At 38.2% G+C, this 23,198-nt stretch overlaps 1 protein-coding gene and 1 pseudogene across 1 annotated transcript in view; both read right to left on the reverse strand.

Annotated features, from left to right (window-relative positions):
• Nucleotides 1-23,198, reverse strand: part of KIF11 (kinesin family member 11) — a 49,935-nt gene that overhangs the window by 1,851 nt on the left and 24,886 nt on the right. Inside the window, exons 16-21 of the mRNA XM_067709988.1 lie at nucleotides 20,860-21,018; nucleotides 16,107-16,213; nucleotides 6,691-6,970; nucleotides 4,062-4,284; nucleotides 2,698-2,849; nucleotides 1,686-1,802 (exon numbers count right to left, since the gene is read on the reverse strand). Coding sequence (XP_067566089.1) covers nucleotides 1,686-1,802; nucleotides 2,698-2,849; nucleotides 4,062-4,284; nucleotides 6,691-6,970; nucleotides 16,107-16,213; nucleotides 20,860-21,018 — 1,038 coding nt within the window. The remainder of the gene's footprint in view (nucleotides 1-1,685; nucleotides 1,803-2,697; nucleotides 2,850-4,061; nucleotides 4,285-6,690; nucleotides 6,971-16,106; nucleotides 16,214-20,859; nucleotides 21,019-23,198) is intronic.
• LOC137209473 (heterogeneous nuclear ribonucleoprotein A1-like) lies at nucleotides 16,222-20,553 on the reverse strand (annotated as a pseudogene).

The following is a 23,198-nucleotide window of genomic DNA, read 5'->3' on the forward strand; positions in this document are numbered from 1 at the left end:
GTTAAACTAGGTGGTTGCTACTGGCTTCTAGTGGACAAAAGCCAGGGAAGCTGCTAAACATAATACATAGGACAGGTCACCACAACAAAGAATTATCCAGCTCAAAATGTCAACAGTGTGGCTGCTAGAAATCTTGCTCTCGGGAAACAAAGATTTGTTATTGTACAAAAATGGTAATTCTGGGAATTCTCTGGTGGTCCAGTGGTTAGGAGTCCGTGCTGTCACTGTTGAGGGCCTGGGTTCAATCCCTGGTCAGGGAACTAGGATCCTACAAGAGGTGCAGTGAGGGCGAAAAAAAAAAAAAAAGGCAATTCTATTTTAAGCACAGAATCTGATATACAGGCTACCTCAAGGCACTTTTTATTTAAGTTGTATCTTATCTTTAAAAAAACTTATTTCATATTTCTCATTTGGAAATATTTCATTGGAATCCTTGTACTTGCCCTTAGAGAGGCTTTAAGTAACTGACAACTTTCATTGTAGACCCACTCATCAATTCTTAGACAAATCATAAACCAACTTAAAAGTTTTTAACCCAGAAAATTTCCCCATATCAGACTGCTATCAGAGTAAAAATAATTTCTGGACTTCAGGTAAGGTCTAAAATCCAATCCCAAGTCTTTTCTGGTACTATAGGAACTTCTTTGCCATAGCCGAACCACTAAGCCTGGCCTTCAAAACATCATAAACTTTAATAACGAAAGGATTTCCAAACAGGGATTAAGTAGTCACTAAGGTTCCCTTCTCTTAACTTTCCCCCTTTTCTTAACTTTATAAGATAGAAGAGAGGGTCAATAAATAGAAAGAAATATATCTAGAGTTTTCTAATAGTAAAGAATGAAGCAAAAGTTAGGAAGACTTTGGAGATAAAACTGCCTTGATGCAGACAGAGAGGAATTTAATAAAATCTGAACTAGAAGTTTTAACAGCTTAAATCAGGGATGGAGAATCTTTAGATCTTGGTGGAGGCCTGCAGGTCTATTAAAGACAGGTACAAGCATATACATATCAGAAGCAGTGCTTCAACTATAAAATGTAGACATCAATGTCCTATGTAAGTAAGGAAATCCTTACCTCACAGACTGTCTAGGCTCATGACTTCAAATTAGAGGGAAAGATGTAGATAGTTTACAGTGCCATACTCCCAACAGTGATGAAAAGGTAATAGGAGAGGGCATGGGATTTAAACACACAAGATCAAGGCAGGAGGCTACGTGGGGGAATAGTGAATAGGAGAAAAGCCTCAAGTTGGAGAATCAGTCATTTAACAGAGAGGCATTCGGTCTCTCAATCTTTTAAACTTCTTAGCCTTCAAAGTCTGATCATAGACAGAGACAGGCTCCAGGACTTCCATGTCAAAGGTGGAGGGAAGAGAGAAATGACTGTTTTTAGTATCATTCTGAGTATGTAGGAAGCAGAAAAGGGATAAATATAACAGCAGAATATTACCAGCTAAGGATGGGATTAAGTCATATTTTGCCTTTATTTATCCTACCAAAAACCCCTAATCGATTATCATACTTGTGTAAATAATTTAAATCAGAAAAGTTAACAAGCCATCCCAAAGGAATGACTGAAATATTTTTTCTATTCCACCCACCAAGAGTAATCCCTTTATACTGAATAGCAAATGACTGACTTACATCAGATGTGGAAAGGTTATCTGATAGGATATAATCAGGTACCTGGAAAAATGGAACCCCACAACTTGATGAACAATCCAAACTAGTGTCTACAGATGGCTCTTGACTTAGAGGTTCTTCAACAGTGTGCACCAGAACTGCCTTTTCTTCATCCAAGTCCTAAAATAAGAAGCTGATGAGTGATTAAGTCCCAGGGCTTAAAAACCTTCACACAAGTAAAGGCAGTTTTCTTCTTTGAAAATAACACAATGTCCATTACATAAAAGTTAAACCTCAACAAAATCAGTAGGAAGTCTACAAAGTAATGAAAATAATTCCTATTATGTGTTCATATAGAGAAGTACCTATAATAAAATGTTAAATATGGTAATCTCAGAATAAAGAGATTACAGTTTATTTTTTACCTTCTTTGTTACTCTCCAATTTCCCAACTTTTCTATAATCACTATAGTTAAGGGCACAAATTGTGGAGCTAGGTTCTAATTCCAGCTCCATCCTTGTGACTTAGGACAAGGCAATTCTTAGTTTCCTCACCTTTTAAAATGGGGATAGTACTAGCATTCACCTTATAGAGTTATTGAGACAATTGAGTAAATATGTATGTAAAGTGTTTAGAACAGTGTCGGGCACATAATCAGCATAACATAAACATTGTCTATTATAATTATCTCTAAGTCTAATCATAAAAAATTGCCCAATTAAAAGAAACAGGCTTAGCAGTCAACTATCCTTAATGAGACAGGGTAGGACTGAAGGGCAAAGAATAAAATTCTTCTCGTGAAGATGACATCAAGAGTTTATGGGAGGGACTTCCCTGGTGGTGCAGTGATAAGACTCCACACTCCCAATGCAGGGGGCCCGGGTTCGACCCCTGGTCAGGGAACTAGATCCCACATGCATGCCGCATCTAAGGAGCCCACAAGCCACAACTAAGGAGGCTGCCTGCCGCAGCTAAGACCTGGCACAACCTAAATAAATAAATAAATAATTTTTTTTTTTTTTTAAAGAGTTCATGGGAGAGTTCTAAAATTATGATGCCTAAAATAAATTTTACCTGACTGATCTCTTCTTTGTTGTTTTCTGAACAGTTTAGCATCATTAACAGCTCAGGCTGTTTCCTTTTCAACTGATCAAGGAGCTGTTCACGTGGCTGGGTTCTCACCAGTGCTGATGGGTATAAATAATTTTTCCTCTGTGGTGTCATACCTTTAGTAGACATAAGTGGTAAAAACTGAAGTGTGGGATATGAGTAAGGTATTTTTTTTAATGCTAGAACTTATACCTCCCAATAAGTCTTTGTCTTCCAAAAATAGAACCATTGCCACATATGAGAATCAGTCTTGCTATCTGTCAGGCATATGTTGCTTAAAATATTTCCTAACTTGACAACTGATCTTAAATAGACTCAACCATTTTCAAGATTCCACCTACACCAAAACATGAAATTTTCCATCTCTGAGCATGTATAGAAGATGTATTATAGGCTCTAAAACGATTCAGAGTGCTCTGAGGAATGGCAGCATGATCAGTTTGACAGGGATAATCATTTCACTAAATTTGGTGGTAGCTAAATATTAACCAGTTACATTTCTTTATAGTAACTCATGCTCTCATAATTTACACAGGCACTTGCCTTTTCACTTAATATTTATATTCCTAATTTCATTGAAAAGTTCATTAAATATCAAGAGTTTTGGGGAAAAAATAAATTGACACCCTTTAGTGCCATCCTCTTTTATAATTGCTAAAAAAAAAAAAAGCTTTAAAGTGTAATTTACACACCACAAAATTCACTCAGTGATTTTTACTAAACTTACAGGGTGTGCAACCCCTACCACAATCTAATGAATAACTCAATTACTCATCCTGTGTGAAACAGTTGGTTACACCTTCTTTCATGAAGGCATTCCTGAATCATTATAGCCTACAGTGATCCTTGCCATCTCTGACCTCCCAAAATGGTAATTCCTAAATGCCAATCTAACAGTCATGACAAAATGAGAGGTACACATGAGAAAATGTACAATGTGGTAAGCTCTGCATTAAACTAGATTTATTTAATTACATTCCTCCACTATTTTTGGTATTAAAATGTCCTTTTATAAACAGTGCTAGATAGATGGTTGTTTTTATTTGCTTTTAAAATGTGCTCTCTTAACCAAAGCCAGTTCCCTGAATGTTTGTAAACTTTTACTGAATTATGATGCCCAAGTGTTTGGGCGTATATGTCATATGCATCATTTAATGCTTGATCAAAGCTATTTTGGGGTTCTAATTTTTCTATATTTGAGTTGATCAGAGTGAGATGGCAAATTCTATCAGGCAATGGCAGGACCTTGTTTTTCTGAACATCTAGCACTGTATACAGTTGAATTCAACTTCAAAAAATTTAACAATTCCATTTCCCTTTTAAAGTACCTGTTGGGATATCCAGTTTCAGATCCTGCTGCAGAAAGCAATTAAGCTTAGTCAAACCAATTTTTACGGTTTTATTAAGTTCTTGACTTTGTGTCATTAATTCTTCTTCATCAATAGTTATCTGACCAAGAAGAATGTTATGCTGGTTCTCATTAGCTGCTTTATGTCCAATTAATTTTTCAGTAATCTCTGAACTTGAAGCCTCACAACCTTGTTGTACAACCTGTAAATGATGCAAATGAGACTTCATTATTAAAATCAAAGTTGTCAGTGCTTTATGCAATATTTAACTTCTCCTTACCTTGAAATTTTCCATAATAAAAGGTTTAGAAACTGCAAAAGTAGAAATAATAATAATAACTCCCTTATATTCACTCCCCAGCCTCAACATTTATTACTACATGGGATATAGATCAAACAAGATTGGCCACTTACTCCTGCTCTCCACCAGGATTATTTTGAAGCAAATCTTATACCATTTCATCCATTTACTTCAGCATACTTCTCTAAGCATTAAGAGCTTCTTAAGACCACTCTCACTTCTAAAAAATTTAACATTGATTTCTTTATATCAAATGTCTAGTCAGTGTTCAAATTTCACCAATTGTCTTTTTCAGACTTGTTCTGTTTGAATCAGAATTCATCATTATATTTGGTTGATATGTCTTAATTGACTATATAATTTATCATCTAAACTGAGATATTCTCAGAGTAAAAAGGGCCATTAATAGTAATAACCCCAGTGCAATAGATATAAACAAGGACTATCCCAGGAAAACCGGGGCTTAAGGCCCTCTAGTCTTAACTCCTTCTTGATATAAGTTATCCTTCCTCATACTTTTCTCCTTGAAAAAAATTTTCATTGAAGAAACCAGGTCTTTGTGTTCTACTGAATATCTCAATTTCTGGATTTTGTCAATTGCACCTCTAAGCTGTTATTTTCACATGTTCATCTGTCCTCTGTATTTTCTACAAATTAGTTAGATCTAAAGGCTTGATCTAAATAAGTTTTTAACTTTTGGGCAAGAATATTTCATAGGTGGTACTGAAAGCACATAATGCCTGGTCATGTCTCTCACATTAGGATTAATCAGTGTGGAGAACCCCCTGGTGGTCCAGTGGTTATAGAACTCCACGCTTTCACTACCGAGGCCCTGGGTTCAATCCCTGGTCGGGGAACTAAAATCCCAAAAAAGAAGACTAATCCGTGTGTTAGAGTGTGGTCACCCTCTTAATTATAAACATCTCCTTCAGCTTTTGATCAAATGGTGTAAGCAGTCATTAATGTCCACAGGGATTATTTCACTAAGGGTTGCAAAATTGTGATATCCTAATCCTGTCATTTCTTCTGCATTTTATTAGCTGGGATTCTTCTTTGAAACAGTTTTCTTCATCCATTACCCTGTTGAACCAAGATAGAGTTCTTTCAGGAAAGACAGATGGATGCTCAATTGTTTCCCTTTATTTACCACTTCTCAGAATCATTCCTTGCTTCCCTAGCGTGATCCAAAGGAGACTAATGAAATTTTTATGAATTCATCAATTTTAACATATTTGACATATCTTAATCTATTGTAGCAATTACTCTTTTTGATGCTCAAATTGTACCACCTTTAAACAGGGGAGTGTCATCAAGTTGGCTCCTAAGTCTTTCTGACACAGCCGCACTAATCTTTAACAGCTTCCTCACTTTCTGGTATGACAAGATCTGTAGGCTCATCTGGTACACTTCCTGCTCCAAACCTGAAATTACCTATTTCTCCACTAGTCATGGTTCCTTTTAGTGAAAATAGCTTATATAGCTTAAAATACTTAAATTCTTTTACCTAATTCCTGAGAATATTAGTAAAATCATTTTATTGCACAGAAGAAAAACCAAGCCACAAAGGGCTCATGCAAGTGTTAAGTTCAAGCAAACCCACAAATCTATCAGATATCTTCTGAGTAACCAGAACAATATCCTAAATAATTAAAGCAATAACAGGTTTGAATGTACCTGGAGAAAAGTAAAAAGCATACATAGGTGAAAAGTATTATATATCAAAAGATGGGGTGCTCTTAACTGAAGGAACTAACAAGTCAAAAACCACAGATAGATATAGGACAGATCAGGTAAATGTTAAATAATTTGAAGATCTAGGAAACATATGTGAAACAAGATCATATATAAGCATACCAACTGTTACACTTAAAATTTTAAGTCATTAATTATATTTTAGGGGCTTCCCTGGTGGCGCAGTGGTTAAGAATCCGCCTGCCAGTGCAGGGGACACGGGTTTGAGCCCTGGGCCGGGAAGATCCCACATGTCGTGGAGCAACTAAGCCCTTGCGCCACAACTACTGAGCCTGCACTCTAGAGTCCGTGAGCCACAACTACTGAAGCTCACGCTCCACAACAAGAGACACCACCACAATGAGAAGCCTGCACACCGCAACGAAGAGTAGCCCCCGCTCGCTGCAACTAGAGAAAGCCTGCGTGCAGCATCGAAGACCCAATGCAGCAAAACAAAAACAAAAACATTATACTTTAAAATATCATGTGTTTTGAAACCAATTCTTAGCCAAGAATATTTAATTTTCTGATTATCACTATTCTCCCCAAATGAGGTTCCAGTTATAAAGTTATTACCTTCAATAAATTCTGAAGTTCCTCTTCCCTTTTATTTAAGCAAGATACCCACTGTTCAGAAAAATAAAGTGTGCTTGTGTTCAGAGCCTCACATCTCTGTTCAGTCTCTTGAGATGTTATTTCAAGGTTGCTACTGAGTTTATCACAGTGTTTCTCAGACTCTTCAACCAGTTTTGTACCTTCCTGGTTAAAATGTCTGAGTTCCGCTGACAAGTCATCAAAATCAGCACCAAATTTTTCACTGTGAGAAGTTGTTTTGCTGATTATATCTTTAGATTTCCTATAGGAAAAGAGAATAACACTGTTAACTTGAAAAACTAAGACTCAAAGGATACATAACTTGCCCAAGATCACACAGCTCAAAAATGGCACATTCAAACCTAAGCAGTCTAATTCCAGAGCCCAAGCCCTTAATTGTCTTTTCACAGCAGACTGACATCACATCTACAACTAAATGACCTTTGAAAATATCTCTTTTCTTATAAAACTTTTTCCAGATATGACACTTTACTTTGTACCTCTTAAAATATTAACTATATGGCTATTAAAATGAACACTGCCCATGTGTTTTACTCCTCCTACTAGATTATGGTACTTAAGGACACCTCCTACAGCCTCTAGCCTCTAGTTTAGTCCCAAAACTGTCCACAATCAGTTAGTTATTCTGTTCTTACGCAGTTTTGCCTTGCCTATGATACAAAATAAATCATAAAAATTATAAATATTATAAAACACAGTCAACTATAAAGGTACCTAATAATTAACAGAAAATTATATTGGGGTGAGACAAACTATACATATAGCACACATAGTACAATGTAACATAACCCTAATATAAAACTAATATCAAAATATACATTTAAAATTCATTGATGGGGCTTCCCTGGTGGCACAGTGGTTGAGAGTCTGCCTGCCGATGCAGGGAACATGGGTCTGTGCCCCGGTCCGGGAAGATCCCACATGCCGCGGAGCGGCTGGGCCCGTAAGCCATGGCTGCTGAGCCTGCGCGTCCAGAGCCTGTGCTCCGCAATGGGAGAGGCCACAACAGAGAGAGGCACACGTACCGCAAAAAAAAAAAAAAAAAAAAAAAAAAAAAAATTCATTGATGGCTTCCTTCTCTCAGTAAAGTTCCCTGTAATAGCATTCAAAGTCATCTCACAGGAGCAGAGTTAAACTTTGGGGAATGAAGGTTACCCTCTACTACCACTAGATGGTACACCATGTGAGCAAATCACATGAGGAAGCAAATGTGCTGAAAGCGGAAGTTCAACTACAAATTAAGTGAAAATAATTGAAAAAGGAAAAGAAAATTAAGTGGTAAGCTTGGAGGCTATCAACACAAATCTATCCCCTCAAGGAATCAAAACCCACTAGGAATAAAAGAAACACTTTCTAGATTAAGAATCTAGAAAGAAGAATTCAGAGTGGAAACATGATATAATGAATAGGACCAACAACAGGATTGAAAAACAGATGATAGGAGTTAGGTAGTAGGATAGGTGATAGCCAGAATTCTAGAGCAGAATCATTCAGCAGAAATATAATGTGAGCCACATATGTAATTTAAAAATTTCTAGAAGCCATACTGAAAAAGAAAATAATCAGAGTAACAATGTATTGGGTAAATATAGCATATGTAGAAGTAAAATACATGAAAACAATGCATAAGAGACAGGAAGGAGGAATCGGGAATATACTGTTAAGGTCCTTCCATTACACATGAAACAGCAAATTATTTGAAGGTGGATTAAAATTATTTTAAAATATATATTATTAATCCTAGAAAAAACAGTTTAAAAAAGTAATTCTAAAAGTATAAATGATAAGTCAATGGGAGAGATAAAATGAAAACATAAAAATGCTCAACTTAAATTAGGAAAGGAAAAAAGGAAATAAAGCACAAACGATGCAACAAATAGAAAACAAAATGGTACACTTTAAGCCAACTATATCAATACTTTAAATGAGAATGGTCTAAACACACAGATAAAAGCCATACATCGTGAAATTCGATAAAAGATCAAGACCCAATTATATGTTGTCTATAAGAAATCCACTTTAAATATAAAGATTTAGGCCAAGGGACTTCTCTGGTGGCACAGTGGTTAAGAATCCGCCTGCCAATGCAGGAGATATGGGTTTGAGCCCTGGTCTGGGAAGATCCCACATGCCACAGAGCAACTAAGCCCATGCACCACAACTACTGAGCCTGTGCTCTAGAGCCCGCGAGCCAAAACTACTGAAGCCCTTGCACCTAGAGCCCCTGCTCCGCAACAAGAGAAGCCACCGCAGTGAGAAGCCCCTGCTCACCGCAACTGGAGAAAACCTGTGTGCAGCAACAAAGACGCAACACAGCCAAAAATTAAAAAATAATAATAAAAAAAGACTTATGCCAAAAGTAAAGGAATGGAGAAAGCTATATTATGCAAATAGCAATCAAGGGAAAACTGAAGTTTTTGTATTAATTTCAGACAAAGTAGATTTCAGAATAAGGAAAATTATCAAGGATAAAAAGGGACCATACATAATGATAAAAGGGTCAATTATCAGAGATGTATCAACCCTACTGTGTATACATCTAACAACAGAGCATCACTTATATGAGGCAAAAACTGACAGAATTGAGAAGAGAAATAGAGAAATCTACAATTATAGTAGGAGATCTCAACACCCCTCTATTAGTAATTGATAGAATAAGTAAACAGAAACTCAGTAAGGATACAGGTGACCTGAACAGCACTACCAATTAACTTGACCTAACTGATGTGTTTAGAACACTTCATCCATCAAAAGCAGAATACAGGGCTTCCCTGGTGGCGCAGTGGTTGGGAGCCCGCCTGCCGATGCGGGGGACACGGGTTCGTGCCCCGGTCCGGGAGGATCCCGCGTGCCGCGGAGCGGCTGGGCCCGTGAGCCGTGGCCGCTGGGCCTGCGCGTCCGGAGCCTGTGCTCTGCAACGGGAGAGGCCACAGCGGTGAGAGGCCCGCGTACCGCAAAAAAAAAAAAGCAGAATACATATTTTTCACATATGCGTAGCATAGGAACGAAGCATGCCAGAATAAAACTGCTAATATTCTGAAAATTAAATTGTTATTGGAACCACAGCCCAAAAAAGTGGCCCAGGACCTGCTTACTTAAAAAAGAAGACTTAAATAGGATTCTGAACCTCCTAACATAATAGTCAAAATGTTCAAGATACAATTAAAAACCATTCTGGAAAATCACAACTTGAATGAATAAAGATAACAGGTACCAACATTGAGAAATTGCAGGGGAAGGAACATTCCCAAACTTATTCTATGAGGCCACCATCACCCTGATACCAAAACCAGACAAAGATACTACAAAAAAAGAAAATTACAGACCAATATCACTGATGAATATAGATGCAAAAATCCTCAACAAAATACTAGCAAACAGAATCCAACAACACATTAAAAGGATCATACACCATGATCAAGTGGGCTTTATCCCAGGGTGCAAGGATTCTTCAATATACGCAAACCAATCAATGTGATACACCATATTAACAAACTGAAGAATAAAAACCATATGATCATCTCAATAGATGCAGAAAAAGCTTTTGACAAAATTCAACGCCCATTTATGATAAAAACTCTCCAGAAAGTGGGCATAGGGGGAACCTACCTCAACATAATAAAGGCCATATATGACAATACCACAGCAAACACCATTCTCAATGGTGAAAAACTGAAAGCATTTCCTCTAAGATGTGGAACAAGACAAGAAGTCCACTCTCACCACTATTATTCAACATAGTTTTGGAAGTCCTAGCCTCGGCAATCAGAGAAGAGAAGGAATACAAATTGTAAAAGAAGAAGTAACACTGTCACTGTTTGCAGATGACATGATACTACACATAGAGAATCCTAAAGATGCCACCAGAAAACTACTAGAGCTAATCAATGAATTTGGTAAAGGTGCAGGATACAAAATTAATGCACAGAAATCTCTTGCATTCCTATACACTAATGATGAAAAATCTGAAAGAGAAATTAAGGAAACACTCCCATTTACCACTGCAACAAAAAGAATAAAATACCTAGGAATAAAACTACCTAGGGAGACAAAAGACCTGTATGCAGAAAACTATAAGACACTGATGAAAGAAATTAAAGATGATACAAACAGATGGAGAGATATATCATGTTCTTGGATTGGAAGAATCAATATTGTTAAAATGACTCTACTACCCAAAGCAATCTACAGATTCAATGCAATCCCTATCAAATTACCAATGGCACTTTTTACAGAACTAGAACAAAAAATCTTAAAATTTGTATGGAGACACAAAAGACCCTGAATAGCCAAAGCAGTCTTGAGGGAAAAAAATGGAGCGGGAGGAATCAGACTCCCTGACTTCAGACTATACTACAAAGCTACAGTAATCAAGACAATACGGTACTGGCACAAAACAGAAACACAGATCAATGGAACAAGATAGAAGGCCCAGAGATAAACCCACGCACCTTTGGTCAACTAATCTACGACAAAGGAGGCAAGGATATACAATGGAGAAAAGACAGTCTCTTCAATAAGTGGTGCTGGGAAAACTGGACAGCTACATGTAAAAGAATGAAATTAGAACATTCCCTAACACCATACACAAAAATAAACTCAAAATGGACTCGAGACCTAAATGTAAGACCGGACACTATAAAACTCTTAGAAGAATACATAGGAAGAACACTCTCTGACATAAATCACAGCAAGATCTTTTTTGACCCACCTCCTAGAGTAATGGAAGTAAGAACAAAAATAAAGAAATGGGACCTAATGAAACTTCAATGCTTTTGCACAGCCAAGGAAACCATAAACAAGACGAAAAGACAACCCTCAGAATGGGAGAAAATATTTGCAAATGAATCAATGGACAAAGGATTAATCTGCAATATATATAAACAGGTCATGCAGCTCAATATTAAAGAAACAACCCAATCCAAAATTGGCCAGAAGACCTAAATAGACATTTCTCCAAAGAAGACTTACAGATGGCCAAGAAGCACATGAAAAGCTACTCAACATCACTAATCATTAGAGAAATGCAAATCAAAACTACAATGAGGTATCACCTCACACCAGTTAGAATGGGCATCATCAGAAAATCTACAAACAACAAATGCTGGAGAGGGTGTGGAGAAAAGGGAAGCCTCTTGCACTGTTGGTGGGAATATAAATTGATACAGCCACTATGGAGAACAGCATGGAGGTTCCTTAAAAAACTAAAAATAGAATTACCATATGATCCAGCAATCCCACTACTGGGCATGTACCCAGAGAAAACCATAATTCAAAAAGACGTATGCACCCCAATATTCATTGCAGCACTATTTACAATAGTCAGGTCATGGAAGCAACCTAAATGCCCGTCGACAGACAAATGGATAAAGAAGTTGTGGTACACATATACAATGGAATATTACTCAGCCATAGAAAGGAATGAAATTGGGTCATTTGTTAAGACGTGGATGGATCTAGAGACTGTCATACAGAGTGAAGTAAGTCAGAAAGAGAAAAACAAATATCGTATATTAACACATGTATGTGGAACCTAGAAAAATGGTACAGATGAACTGGTTTGCTGGGCAGAAGTTGAGACACAGATGTAGAGAACAAATGTATGGACACCAAGGGGGGAAAGCCATGGGGTGGTGGGGATGGTGGTGTGATGAATTGGGCGATTTGCATTGAAATGTATACACTGATGTGTATAAAATTGATGACTAATAAGAACCTGCTGTATGAAAAATTAAATAAAATAAAAATTAAAAAAAAATAAAAAAACACACATCGAAAGGAAATTCCCTTGCCGTCCAGTGGTTAAGATTCCATGCTCTCACTGCCAAGGGCCTGGGTTCAATCCATGGTTGGGGAACTAAGATCCCACAGCCTGCGAGGCACAGCCAAAAAAAAAAAAAAAAAAGAAAACACATCTAAAAAAAAAAAAAAGAAAGAATCTTAAAAAGAAATAGAAGAGATTTAAGAAAAAAGAAGCAAATGAAAATTATAAACTGAAAAAACCGGTAACTGAAATAAAACACCTCACTGAATGGGTTCAACATTAGGTTAGAGATGACAAACGAAGGGTCTGTGGACATAAAGACAAAGATAGATTACAGGATTTACTCAATCAATCAACAAAGAGAAAATAGACTAGTATCTATAGCCTCAGAGACCTATGGGACCATAATAAAAGATCTAACATTTGTGTCATCATAGTTCTAGAAGCAGAGGAGAAAAATATAGGGCTGAAAAAATGTTCAAAGAAATAATGAAGGGAGTTCCCTGGTGGTCCAGTGGTTAGGACTCAGTGCTTTCACTGCTGTGGCCCGGGTTAAATCCCTGGTTAGGGAACTAAGATCCCACAAGCCAAGCAGTGCCACCAAAAAACAAACAGACAGACAAACAATTCTTGGATTAAAAAAAAAAAAAGAAAAGAAAGAATGGATGAAAATTTACAAGTTTGGTGAAAGGCATAAGTCTACATTTCAAGAAGCTGAGCAAACCCAAATTGGATTAACTCAAAGAAATACATAAGAAGACACAATATAGGGGCTTCCCTGGTGGCGCAGTGGTTGAGAGTCTGCCTGCCGAGGCAGGGGACATGGGTTCCTGCCCCGGTCTGGGAAGATCCCACATGCCGCGGAGTGGCTGGGCCCATGAGCCATGGCCGCTGAGCCTGCGTGTCCGGAGCCTTGCTCCGCAACAGGAGAGGCCACAACAGTGAGAGGCCTGTGTACCACAAAAAAAAAAAAAGACACAATATAATCAGACTTCTAAAAACTAAGGACAAAGAAAAAATGTTAAAAGCAGCTACAGAGAAACTGCCTATAGGTGAACAATCATTTGAATGCCATGGATTCAAATAATTGGATTTCTCATCTCATGGAGAACAAAAGGAAATGAAACAACATATTCCACGTGCTGAAAGAAAAGACCTGTCAACCCGGAATTCTATAGCCAGTGAAAATATTTTTCAGGAATAAAAGGAAAGTCAAGATATTCTCAGACAAAGGAAAATAGCATTTGTGGCCAGCAGACCTGTTTGGAACTTCAGAAAGGAACAATTTAATGGGCAAAAATAGGGGTAAATATCAGAATACCCTTATCCTCATTAGTTTAGAATATCTATAGGCAAAAAACTGAATCTTGACAAACCCCATACCTTATACAAAAAATTAAAAATAGATCATGTCTTTAAATCTTACATAAAACTATAAAATTTCTAAAAGAAAACATAAGGCTGATCGGAATATATGATAAGGATGTGAGACGGGCAAGCAATGAGGCTATAAAGGAACACTGAACACTAGTGCAGGAATCAGCTTTTCTTAAAAACTTTTTCTTAGAAATCCAGATAGCAAATATTTTAGGTTTACAGGTATATAGTCTTTGATGTAACCTTTGCAGTGCAAAGGCAGTCAAAGATAGCTAAAGGCAACACATAAACAAATAGACAGATTGAGTAAACCAACTTGACTGTGTCCAATAAAATTACTTGAAGTAGCAGACATCCGGCTCAGCAGCCATAGTTTGCCAAACCCTACTCTAATTAGTCAGTATATATTTCATCACGGATATGGGTTAGAAACTGTGAAATTACTTAATGTGTATTCTAAAATTGAGCAAATAGGTAGATATATTGTGGATGAGAGCCAGGTTTCTGTCTGAAAAGGGAGCACAAATACAGAAAAGAAAGATATTTAAGTGCACATATATATACACATTCACACATGTATTTCTAGCTATGTCCACCTTGGGAGCCTTAGAAGAAATGACACCACAGTAGCAATAAGAACACCTAGTGCCCAGATCTTGGTTTATATTAATATGATTTCAGAGCTGGGGCTGAGAAAGTACAAGATACCTGGAATATCTTGCTATATCAGAAAGTAAGAAAATGCTCAAAAAGGACAGATCATATCAAAAGGACACAGGAGACAAGTTGAAGAGGCTCTCACTAGTCAAAACTGGGATAATTTGAACATCAGAATAAATAATAGTGGACTATACCCAGAGGATAAAAGAATGCATGAGTACATGCTAACATAAATAAATGAATAAGAATAAATGGCAGGAGGCTTCCCTGGTGGTGCAGTGGTTGAGAATCCACCTGCCAATGCAGGGGACACAGGTTCAAGCCCTGGTCTGGGAAGATCCCACATGTCGTGGAGCAACTAAGCCCATGCGCTACAGCTACTGAGCCTGCGCTCTAGAGTCCGCGAGCTGTAGCTACTGAGCCCGTGTGCCACAACTACTGAAGCGAGCGCACCTAGAGCCTGTGCTCCGCAACAAGAGAAGCCACTGCAATGAGAAGCCCATGCATTGCAAGGAAGAGTAGCCCCCACTCGCTGCAACTAGAGAAAGCCTGAATGCAGCAACAAAGACCCAACACAGTCAAAAATAAATAAATTTATTTAAAAAAAAAGAATAAATGGCAGGACAAAGGGAAAATTCTTCTTCTCAGTAGAATGCCAACTAACAAATGCTGAAGGAATGATGGGATTAGAAAAAAAGATCATTTGATAATCACTATCATAACTGTTTCAGAAATACATATCAATAGATTCTAAGAGGAACAGGATACTTATATAGTTTCAAAGTATCTCCCCTTATGTTCTTTATTAATTGCAAAGGAAATCTAGAGGACATTACAACCAAATTACAAAAGTTAAACCTCTTGATATCTGAGATGCGCTAAGAACATACCACCTTTGTGGTTTTCTTGACAACTGCAACTAATCATGAAAGCCAACCCCAACTGAGAGACATTGTACTAAATAAATATTCTATGCTCTTTGAAAAAGAAAAGGCTATAAAAGACAAAAACTAAGGAACTAAAAAAAAAAACTAAGGAACTGCTCCAGATTAAAGGAGACTCAAGAGACAAGACAATTAAATGCAATGTGTGATCCTGAATTAAATCCTGGACCAGGAGGAAAATCTTTTTCATTTCTTATAAAGAACATTAGTGAGAGAATTGGCAAAATTTGAATTAGGTCTGTATATTAGATAATAGTAGTTCTCAATATTAATTTTCTAATTTAAAATAACTGTTATAATAGATAACTAATAAGGACCTACTATATAGTACAGGGAACTCTACTCAATATTCTGTAATAACCTGCTTGGGAAAAGAATCTAAAAAAGAATAGATACATGCATATGTATAAATGATTCACTTTGCTGTACACCTGAAGCTAACACAACATTGTAAATCAACTATACTCCAAAAAAATTTAAAAAAAAAAATTTTTTAAATAAAATAATTATTATATAAGATAGTAGCTTATGTTTTTAGGATACACACTGAAGTATCTGGGGGAAAGTGGAGATTATAAAGACTGCAACTTATTCAGAAAAGATATATTAAAAAAAAATTTAAAACATCTTACTGCTCTGTATTTTCTTGAACACTGCTAAGTGGTTTCCACATGTTTTCACACTTTTCTTCCAAAGCACAGAATCTCTCCTTCCAAAGATTGATTAACTGGCAAAGTTCCTGTAAGAAAGGTGTGGGGAAGGAAAAGACTGAAATTATAACAGTTAAACTTTTTTTCTATACTGATATAAAGTATTTTCCCATAGGTGAGAATTATAAAAATTCCTGACAAGAGATCTTTAACTCCATCTCTCTCACATACAGGAGATTTGTAGAAGTGACATTAAAAGGATAGTAATATTACAGGCATTTTTTTAAAAAGTAAATAATTAGCAAACTTTCATATTTTAACCATAAGTAACAAGTTACTTTCCGAGTACCTCAAAACTAACCAAATACACCAAAACGTCACATTGTGTTTGAGAACCACTTTGACAGATATACATAGTTGCTTCTTAACTGATAACACTACCAGAAGACAAAGTAATGCTGAAAATCTAATGGGTCAAGAAGTCCAAAAATATTATCAGTTAATAGAGCTGAAACATTTTACAGAACTTAGTTGGATCATATAAATAAAATGTAAATAGAGGGAATTCCCTGACAAGTTCAGTGTTGGGACTCTGTGCTTTCACTGCCAAGGGTGCGGGTTCAATCCCTGGCTGGGGAACTAAGATCCCGCAAGCCTCGAGGTGTGGCCAAATAAATAAATAGAGCTTAACCTTTTCTCATACTTGGGATCTTTAAACACATTTCTGAATAACACATCAGCTGACAATATACATCTAACACTTTGATTATGAATAGAGTGTCAGTATTTTTACTAATCTCAAAGTAGAGGGAAATGCAGGTATTTTCAGATTTATCTACATGTAACCAGGTGTTCAGAGTTTACATCATTGGTTTGTCAGCACTAACTTCAAGTTCTAGAATATCTCAGAAATAGCTCAGTTAGTAAACTTGCTTCCTTTAAGCCAGGGAAGTCAAACCACTCATGCTAAAATACTTTTCACGGCATAGGTGGGTTTTTTTCTAATTTTTTTTTAAATATTAGGATGTTTTTAAGAGCACTTTTTTTTTTTTTTTTTTTTGGCTGTGTCGGGTCTTAGTTGCGGCATGTAGAATCTTCGTTGAGGTAAGCAGGATCTTTTATTGCGGCGTGTGGACTCTTCCTTGCAGCATGCAGGCTTCTCTCTAGTTGTGGTGCAACAGCTCCAGAGCATGTGGGCTCTGTAGCTTGTGGCACGCAGGCTCCCTAGTTAAGGTGCATGAGTTCAGTAGTTGCAGTGCACGGGCTTAGTTGCCCCGCAGCATGCAGGATCCCAGGTCCCTGACCAGGGATTGAACCCGCATCCCCCGCATTGTAAGGTGGATTCTTTACCACTGGACCACCAGGGAAGTCCCGTTTTGTTTGTTTTTTAACAGTTGCTTGCCAATTTTAAACATTTCAAAACAGCTAATTAATAAAAAGCTGATCTACATACCTAAAAAGATCTAGGCAGGTTTAAGGTAAACTTGTTGCAATTTCAAACAGCAAGAATATGTTCTAGAAACATATAGAAGAGCCCCTCAAAAATGGATGCCTTTCAGGCAGTATCATCACCACTATGGCTGTAAGGGGATCTAACTATTGTAAGATGCTCTTGCGGCCTCAGTTCCCTCATTAGAAAACTAGGCTAGTAATAGAACCTGTATCTACATTGGTGGGAGGAATAAACACATAGTGAGTTGCTCAATAAATGTTAACTATCATTTGTACTAATTTCCAATATTAACCTTTTATCTGAAAAGGTTCATGCTTATCAATTAGGGAAACAAATAATCTTATTTTAAAGTTGCTATCTTTCTTTTTTTTTTTTTCATTCCATTCAAGAAGGTTTTGTTTCGTTGTTTCTTCGGCCGTGCTGTGCAGCTTGCGGGATCTTAGTTTCCCCACCAGGGAATGAACCAGGCCATGGCAGTGAAAGCACCGAGTCCTGACCACTGGAATGCCAGGGAATTCCCTCAAGAGGGTATTAAATCATTTATTGATTACACATGATAATGGATGATACACAAGCTTCATTCCCATCTAGAACTTTATCTGGTACCATAATTCAATTTAGATATATTGCATAGGATGTGCCAACAATCATATTAATAACCAAAAAACTCCTTTGCTTGGGTGACCCTTTTTTTTTTTTTTTGCGGTACGCGGGTCTCTCACTGTTGTGGCCTCTCCCGTTGCGGAGCACAGGCTCCGGACGCGCAGGCTCAGCAGCCATGGCTCACGGGCCCAGCCGCTCCACGGCAGGTGGGATCTTCCCGGACCAGGGCACGAACCCGTGTCCCCTGTATCGGCAGGCGGACTCTCAACCACTGTGCCACCAGGGAAGCCCTGGGTGACCCTTTTAACTGTGAACTCCAGGTCACAACACAGTAACTGTCTGTTCAACTACACCAAGGTTTCTGAAGACAATGTCTTCTCCACCCAAGCAGGTTGTAAATAAATTTGGAACCTGGCATCACCATGAAGAAATTCTAACTTCACACTGTTGGTGTAGTTTACCAAGATGGCTTCAGAGTAGACTAACTTCATACAGCACATTTTAAAAAAGACATGTTTACGGCTTCCCTGTAGCTTCCTGTAGCTTCCCTGTCACTTCCCTGGCTCTCTTCTCCTGCTAAGCTTTGTTTCCTGGCAGTAATTACAACCTCCTGCCACTGCCATAGCTCCTGCTGCTGCTGGAACAGCCATAGCCACCTTGGTTTCATGGTTTGGCAAAGTACTGACTTCCACCACCATAGGGGCCAGCACTTCTGCCTCCAAAGTTTCCTCCTTTTATGGGTTCAAAATCTGAAGATTGTTGTAACTGCCAAAATCGTTGTAGCCTCCGCCACCTCCAAAAGTGCTCCCATCATTACCAAATCCATTATAGCCATCCCCACTGCCACCATAGCCACCACCACCGCGGCTGCCACCAAAGCCAGCTCAACCACTGAAGTTTCCTCCATGACCAAAGCTGTCATTCCCACCAAAACCTCCTCCACGACCACCACCAAAGCTTCCACTTTGACCTCTTTGGCTGGATGAGGCATTAGCCATCTCTTGCTGAGATAGGGCTTTCCTTACTTCACAGTTGTGGCCATTCACAGTGTGGTATTTCTGAATGACAATCCTGTCTACAGAGTCATGGTCATCAAAGGTTACGAAAGCAAAGCCTCTCTTTTTGCCACTGCCTTGGTCAGTCATGATTTCAATCACTTTCGTACTGTTCAAAATAATCTCTTAGGTGATGTTCTTCAGTGTCTTCTTTAATGCCACCAACAAAAATCTTTTTCACAGTTAAGTGGGCACCAGGTCTTTGAGAATCTTCTCTTGAGACGGCCCTCTTTGGTTCCCCAACTCTTCCATCCACCTTGTGTGGCCTTGCCTTCATGGCCGCACCCACCGCTTCCACAGTGGCATACGTGACAACCCGAAAGCCTCTGGAGTGCCTGGTGCTTGGATCCCTCATTACCACACAGTCTGTGCACACTCCTGACTGCTCACAATGGCTCCTCAGGCTCTCATCGGTTGTTTCAAAGTCAAGCCTCCGATGAAGAGCTTCCGCAGCTGTTCGGGCTCTTCGGGCGACTCTGACTTAGACACGAGGGCCCTGGAGAGGGCAGACTTTAACAGTGCTTGTTTGGCAGCGTCCAGGGACAGAAAGCTAAAGTTGCTTTAATTCTTATCTAAAAACCTTAGATGTATTTCCCTTCTCATTTCAGGTGACATGGATATGAATTCCCTTTCCCTCTTTCCAAAACAAAGAATTCTTTACTGGTCACTAAACCATGTCAACAGTTTCACTGACCAAAGAGTTCTGTCATGTAGTAATAGCCTCATTTAACAGAACTTCAGAATTCATAACTAAGGGCTTAAGAATACCAGAAATTATTTTCCATATATCTGATATTTATAGATTATGACTTGCCTGGCTTGAAGGTTTGGTTTTGATTTAAAGCATCATATACTGAGGAATAGTTTACATGGAGCAAGTCATAAATTACATTTATCAATAAAAATTAAGAATTGTATCAGGGCTTCCCTGTTGGCACAGTGGTTGAGAGTCCGCCTGCCGATGCAGGGGACACGGGTTCGTGCCCCGGTCCAGGAAGATCCCACATGCTGTGGAGCGGCTGGGCCCGTGAGTCATGGCCACTGAGCCTGCATGTCCGGAGCCTGTGCTCCGCAACAGGAGAGGCCGCGACAGTGAGAGGCCTGCGTACCGCAAAAAAAAAAAAAAAAAAAAAAAGAATTGTATCAATTTACTACAATTTAAATGCCTGATACTGATGAGACAAAAATAGTAAAAGAAAGCAGGGAATAGTTTGCGAAAGAGAGTAACTATCCATGTTACAGTAAAAACAAAAACAACAACAACAAAAATTATCAAGTTAAAATGTAGATACATGTTCATTTTAAATGCTATGACCATCTTCTGCTAACTGTACTCCTGATGGTATATTTCTGCAGTTCATCTTTCTTCTTGATGTGAGGGAAGGACTATTACGTTTTATTGTGCTTTAGCATAGGGCTCTACATGTAGCAAATCATCAAATATTAACTGATCAAGAGAAATACTCTCAATTATTTCACATTAATTACTGTTGTAAGCAAAAGTGGCTATGGTATTTTCAGGATTCTAATTTAGTTATATAGCTTTGAGTCTGTAACAGGGATTATCAGGTTAAAGATCATAATACTTTCTTTTTACGCTCCTTAAATCACCTAAATAAGATACCTGTGAATGGATTTTCTTTATTGTCTTCAGGTCTTCAGTTAAGTTTTCACAAAGCTTCTGTGTTTCAGCCAAGGAAGAAATTGTATCTTCTTTTAGTTCATGTAGATTGTTACACAGTGTACTGAGAAAGCCATCCATTTCCTTCTTCTGATCTTCTATCTTTGAAGAAAAAAAAAAAATTAATTTCGTGGAGACCTTCCAGATGGCGGAGGAGTAAGATGTGGAGATCACCTTCCTCCCCACAAATACATCAGAAATACATCTACATGTGGAACAACTCCTACAGAACACCTAATGAACGCTGGCACAATACCTCAGACTTCCCAAAAGTTGTGCGGCTGACAGGGTCTTGGTGTTCCGGCTGGGTGTCAGGCCTGTGCCTCTGAGGTGGGAGAGCCAAGTTCGGGACATTGGTCCACCAGAGACCTCCCGGCTCCACGTAATACCAAATGGCGAAAGCTCTCCCAGAGATCTCCATCTCAACGCTAAGAAAGACCCAGGTCCACTCAACGACCAGCAAGCTACAGTGCTGGACCCCCTATGTCAAACAACTAGCAAGACAGGAACACAACCCCACCCATTAGCAGAGAGGCTGCCTAAAATCATAATAAGGTCACAAACACCCCAAAACACACCACCAAACGTGGTCCTACCCACCAGAAAGACAAGATCCAGCCTCATCCACCAGAACACAGGCACCAGTCCCCTCCACCAGGAAGCCTACACAACCCACTGAACCAATCTTAGCCACTGGGGGCAGACACCAAAACCAATGGGAAATACGAACTTGCAGCCTACGAAAAGCAGACCCCAAACACAGTAAGTTAAGCAAAATGAGAAGACAGAGAAACACACAGCAGATGAAGGAGCAAGGTAAAAACCCACCAGACGAAACAAATGAAGAGGAAGTAGCCAGTATACCTGAAAAAGAATTCAGAATAATGATAGTAAAGAAGATCCAAAATCTTGGAAATAGAATGGAGACAATACAAGAAACGTTTAACAAGGACCTAGAAGAACTAAAAAGCAAACAAACAATGATCAACAACACAATAAATGAAATTTCACAATAAATGAAATTAAAAATTCTCTAGAAGGAATCAGTAGCAGAATAACTGAGGCAGAAGAACAGATAAGTGACCTGGAAGATAAAATAGTGGGAATAACTACCACAGAGCAGAAAAAAGAAAAAAGAATGAAAAGAACTGAGGACAGTCTCAGAGACCTCTGGGACAACACTAAACACACAAACATTTGAATCATAGGGGTCCCAGAAGAAGAAGAGAAAAAGAAAGGGACTGAGAAAATATTTGTAGAGATTACAGTTGAAAACTTCCCTAATACAGGAAGGAAATAGTCAAGTCCAGGAAGCACAGAGAGTCCCATACAGAATAAAACCAGGAGAAACATGCCAAGCCACATATTAATCAAATGATCAAAAATTAAATACAAAGAAAAAATATTAAAAGCAGCAAGGGAAAAACAACAAATAACATACAAGGGAATCTCCATAAGGTTAACAGCTGATCTTTCAGCAGAAACTCTGCAAGCCAGAAGGGAGTTGCAGGACATATTTAAAGTGATGAAAGGGAAAAACCTACAACCAAGAATACTCTACCCAGCAAGGATCTCATTCAGATTCAACAGAGAAATTAAAACATTTTCAGACACGCAAAAGCAAAGAGAATTCAGCACCACCAAACCAGCTTTACAACAAATGCTAAAGGAACTTCCCGAGGCAGGAAAAACAAGAGAAGGAAAAGACCTACAATAACAAACCCAGGACAATTAAGAAAATGATAATAGGAACATACATATCCATAACTACCTTAAATGTAAATGGATTAAATGTTCCAACCAAAAGGCACAGACTGGCTGAATGGATACAAAAACAAGACCTGCATATATGCTGTCTACAAGAGACCCACTTCAGACCTAGGGACACATACAGACTGAAAGTGAGGGGATGGAAAAAAGATATTCCATGCAAATGGAAATTAAATGAAAGCTGGATAGCAATTCTCATATCAGACAAAATAGACTTTAAAATAAAGACTATTTACAAGAGACAAAGAAGGACACTACATAATGATCAAGGGATGAATCCAAGAAGAAGATAAAACAATTGTAAATATTTATGCACCCAACATAGGAGCACCTCAATACATAATGCAAATGCTAACAGCCATAAAAGGGGAAATCGACAGTAACACAATCATAGTAGGGGACTTTAACACCCCACTTTCACCAATGGACAGATCATCAAAACGAAAATAAATAAGGAAACACAAGCTTTAAATGATACATTAAACAAGATGGACTTAATTGATATTTATAGG

Source organism: Pseudorca crassidens, chromosome 16 (assembly GCF_039906515.1).
Source record: "Pseudorca crassidens isolate mPseCra1 chromosome 16, mPseCra1.hap1, whole genome shotgun sequence".
Lineage (NCBI taxonomy): Eukaryota > Metazoa > Chordata > Mammalia > Artiodactyla > Delphinidae > Pseudorca > Pseudorca crassidens.